The sequence below is a fragment of the Ostrinia nubilalis genome, chromosome 14, assembly GCF_963855985.1.
Source record: "Ostrinia nubilalis chromosome 14, ilOstNubi1.1, whole genome shotgun sequence".
Classification (NCBI taxonomy): Eukaryota; Metazoa; Arthropoda; class Insecta; order Lepidoptera; family Crambidae; genus Ostrinia; species Ostrinia nubilalis.
The window spans coordinates 14,245,558-14,250,106 of record NC_087101.1 but is presented as its reverse complement, the minus strand read 5'-3'; the positions used below and the strand labels follow the sequence as shown (position 1 = coordinate 14,250,106).

At 36.6% G+C, this 4,549-nt stretch overlaps 1 protein-coding gene across 1 annotated transcript; it reads left to right on the top strand.

Annotated features, from left to right (window-relative positions):
* Positions 1 to 1,480: 1,480 nt before the first annotated feature.
* On the top strand, positions 1,481 to 4,052 carry LOC135077915 (uncharacterized). The gene is made up of 3 exons (XM_063972445.1): positions 1,481 to 1,598; positions 1,993 to 2,261; positions 3,663 to 4,052. The coding sequence occupies exons 1-3, from the start codon at positions 1,481 to 1,483 to the stop codon at positions 4,050 to 4,052; spliced, it is 777 nt and encodes a 258-aa protein (XP_063828515.1).
* Positions 4,053 to 4,549: the final 497 nt, after the last annotated feature.

Here is a 4,549-nt window from a genome sequence, read left to right as displayed (position 1 = left end):
GTGACAAACTAATAAGCATTGATGTCAGAGTCACAGTGATGCAGCATATTGAAGTGTTATACTGAAGTTTAAAGGCATTTTTCGAGGTAGAGAATAAGATTATAGGGGTTATTAATTTCGCCTAAAACTTGAATTTCTTAGTGATTTATGATGATAATTATTTCAATCAATCACAAACGTTGACAATGCTTTGTCTATTAAGCTGCATGTTCAACAATTTCACAATGTTTTAGCAACATTAACGTCTTTGTTTACTTCGGACCCAGTCTTACATAAATGTTAATTTTCAGCAACGATGGTGCCTCAAACCTATTGAGATTTCCGTGTCTATTGTTCTCGTTTTAACGATTTATTTATGCTTACAAGGTGTATCCAAATAATATTATTTTGTAGTTTATTTTCGTAAGGAAACAAATAGGTAAAATTATTTTTGAAATAAAGAGTTTATATCTCCCGCATAGAATCCATACAAAAAAGATTTTTGCGGTATCTACAATTTAAGTGTAAAGTTATTGATCATGGCTATGAAACGAGATGTAGAAGATATCATTTCCTACCTTTAGAAAAAAGACGGCAAGTATCCGATATTTCTTATCTGTTGAAAATTGTTAGTGGCGATGTCGACTGTCCAGATCTATTACAAAAAATAGATATCTGGGTTCCGAGAAAACTACCAGTAAGACGTACTCAGCCGCTAGCAATTCCCAAAGTTAACACAAATTATCGCCTCAACTCTCTTTTTTTATTCGTGCGAGTAAAATGTTTTAAATATCAAAAAATTATAGTGATCTAGAATTATTTCGAACCAAACCCACTACTATAAATAAATTATTCAATTCAAACTTTTTCGACTCCCACTCCAGCGGCGCTTAAAAAGTATTGTTGACTGTTAAGTTTTCACTTGTAAATTATTTAAATGTCTGCTATGGCATATGGTCTATTTGCATCTTGACTTCCATTTGCGATTACCTATAAATGGCTAAGCAGATACATAATTTTAAGGTCCCATTATTTGTATTGTATTGCTGTTGGTTTTCCGAATAAAATAAAATAAATAAAATAAAACTTCAGGACCTCTATCTACAACGTCATTAATATCTTACCAAGGAAACATAATTAGAACCAAAAAAAAACCTAATAAGGTACAAAGTATATTTTCTATCGATCGACCTTACCTAACACCGATCTCTTCATGAGCTTTCGCAAAACGATCGATCGGATCTCAATACTACTAGCGCCATCTATTCATCCTGAAATGCAACAAGTATCCAGTCTTCACAAAAAAAAACTCCTGAAACACTCTTCTAAACAGAATAAAAAATCTCAGACATAAATTAGTTTCCAAAACATCCTGTACCATAAATGATAGACACAATTACCTCAAAAGATATGCTCTACTGCGAGCATTGCACACGCGTGGTTGTTAGGCCACCAAGCGGAGCGTGCGACGCGCCACTGTAGTTCCGACGGTCGCCGCGAGATGTCGCGACTGGTGTGGTTAGTGTTGGTGCTCCAGGCTGCGTGCGCGCAGGAATATGCCAGAGAAGGATTCATTGATAGACTTAGCAGTGGAATGAAATTCGCTACGGATTTACTTGGTGAGTAGAATGTGAATATCAATAATTAAAGAAAAACCTAAACTTTGGCTCATAGTCCCTGCCCATAATTCCTGTTGCAAATGTGGATAAAAAATTATTTACTTCATTATAATTTTTTTATTTACCTAATTCTACAAAAAATTTGTGTTTCAGGGCATATAAATTACATAACAATAATGCACATATTATAATAGAAGTTAAGCCACACATTCTAAGAAATAAAGTCCCTTAGTCAAAAGTACTTAAAGATTCCGACATATGTATAGGAAGAAATACGCTAAATGACACTCATAAGATCCTATTACCTCAATATTCAGAAATCAGGATCAGGATACATAATTTACCCTACTTGTTATTTAGCGAATGTTACAAACACCATGATTATGCGTTTCAGGAACCGAATCCGTAGCCCAGAAGGTTGCCGAATTCGTCGTGAAAGCTTTCCAGATAACGAACAAGCCTTTTCCACACAAGCGCCCACCTTTGGATACTCTAGAAGAGTCTAGCGAAGAGAGCTTCGCAAGCGAAAAGCGACCTAACTACAATGTGGAAGAGGCTGCAAACCCTATGTCACCGCTGAAGTACTTAGTGAGGCTCTTTGGACTGCAGCCAGGCCAGATCAGCGCAGTGGCCGTGAATGCTTTGGTCTTCGTTGCGCAAATGGTAAGAAAATTGTTCCTTGCTCTAACAACCTCTACGTTATAGCACACCAAACATAAGAATAATTTTAAAAGAGTACTCTTTTTTACAGTTATTTTTACCTAATTAGGTTCTGTTACTAAGTTGACAGTTTTGCAGACCCCTATTTTTAAAAGCCCACTTAGTAAGAGTACCTTACTTAGAAAGGAGAGAACACAATGCAGTAGTTTAAATACTTAACGTTAGAACTCCTCCTGTTCTTCTGATTAATTTCGTTGCGGGTCCAATGACAGTTTAACTTTCCCCCGGGACAAACTTGAGACCTTCACTGGTTGGGTTTTAATTCAAGCTGTAGATCCTGCCTACACAGGAGTTACAGCGGTGGAAACGAGAGGTGGGAATAGACCCGTTCCTTTAACAACCTCTACGTTATTACACACCACACAAATATGACACGAAAAATGAGTTAGAAATAGAAGAGCACGAAAGATCTTTTACAGTTATTTATTTACCTAACTAGGTTCTGTTACTAAGTTGTCAATTTTGCAGACCCCTCTTTTTAAAAGGCCACTTAGTAAGAGTACCCTTTTGAATAAAACCCTTATAAAGGAAAGAAGACAATGCAGTAGTTTAATTACTGAACGTTAGAACTCCTCCTATGTTCTTCTGATAAATTTCGTTGCGGGTTTTCCCCCGGGACAAACTTCTTGACCTTCACTGGTTGGGTTTTTATTGGCGGTCAATCTGTAGATCCTGCCTACACAGGAGTTACAGCGGTGGAAACGAGAGGTGGGAATAGACCCGTTCCCTTAACAACCTCTACGTTATTACACACCACACAAATATGACACGAAAAATGAGTAGTCTCTTTTACCTACAGTTGTTTATTAACCTAACTAGGTTCTGTTACTAAGTTGATAGTTTTGCAGACCCCTATTTTTAAAAGGCCACTTAGTAAGTGTACCCTTATGAATAAAACCCTTAGAAAGGAGAGAAGACAATGCAGTAGTTTAATTACTTAATGTAGGCTTACCTAAAGGCTTTACTTATAAAGGCCTTATTTTATCTCAACAAGAATCTGTCTTGTTGGTTATCTTCATAAATAAAATGAAATAAATAAATAATTAAACCAATTTATGTATCAAATCTGCTAAAGGTAAGAATTTTTAATTTACGAACGCATACAAACATCATTTCCGATCGGAAATAAAATAATGCCATTTCAATCGATGCCAAGGGATACGACGATTAAATAGTTAACTTTCTTCTGCAGCTTTTATGTCAAGTTCTCACACATAATTTTCCGACTGAGTACATAATTTCTCTGCCTTGATCAAATTGAAAACATAATTGATTTATATTCATTAGATTTCTAATGATCATGTGCATAATAATTCTATTATTGAACTATCTATCATTTTACAGATATCGACGTTCTTAGCTGGGAGCAGGCGCCCTAATAGACCATATCGATCCGATGATCCGATCGAATGGGTCCTTAACAAGAGATCTAGCAGACTCCAGGAACTCATCTTCAGAGCTAAAAATGAGTCTTTATTCAACGACATAGAGGGCATAATCGAGGAGCAAGGTTCAAGCGAAGAAACCAGCTGCATAAGACTGCTGGTTTGTAAAGTAACTCCGTTCGTGTATAAGATGCAAGAAGTCGTATTTGGCAAGGAGGGGAGGGATGTGAAATCGGGGAAATTTCGCGGCGCGGCGACAATGTACCGCCATCTACCGTCGGCGGATGAAATCAAAGAGCGGAGCGACATCTGTGAACGAAAGCATAGAGACTGTGATCTAAATCAATAGTATTATATTGACTAAATAAATAATGAAGTTCTTTCACCAATGCCTTAGTTGGTAGTTACAGTACAAATCAATAATTTCATTGTCTTTATCTCAATATGTCTTATTAAATATTGTAACATCTTTATGTGTGTAGTTGTTATAAGTTATATTGTGTTTTTCACAATAATTATAGTAAATGAATCCTCTGATGTGCTGCCGACTCTAGTTTTACACTTGTTGTACCCAAGAGTTATAGATACGTATGTGCGTCCGAGGACTTTCTTGATACTAAATATCTAAAAGGGTGCATTTGGAACAGCATTAAAATCTCACAGAGTCGTAGAAATGAACTCAAATTCTTGTTGCTTTGATAATTATAAACATCAGGTATTAAATGTAGGAGCACCTGCGTTAGAAGGCGAGGCCACAAGCACCTGTTCTGTTATGCGACCTGCTGACCCATTGACGATTCGTCCACGTGCCAACGAGTGTAAATACTTCGGTGGTTCCTATTCAAT

Coding starts and splice junctions, on each gene's coding strand:
- LOC135077915 (XM_063972445.1), top strand. CDS start 1,481: ATGTCGCGACTGGTGTGGTTAGTGTTGGTGCTCCAGGCTGCGTGCGCG. Junction 1,599..1,992: donor ATTCGCTACGGATTTACTTG/GTGAGTAGAATG, acceptor TATGCGTTTCAG/GAACCGAATCCGTAGCCCAG. Junction 2,262..3,662: donor TGGTCTTCGTTGCGCAAATG/GTAAGAAAATTG, acceptor ATCATTTTACAG/ATATCGACGTTCTTAGCTGG.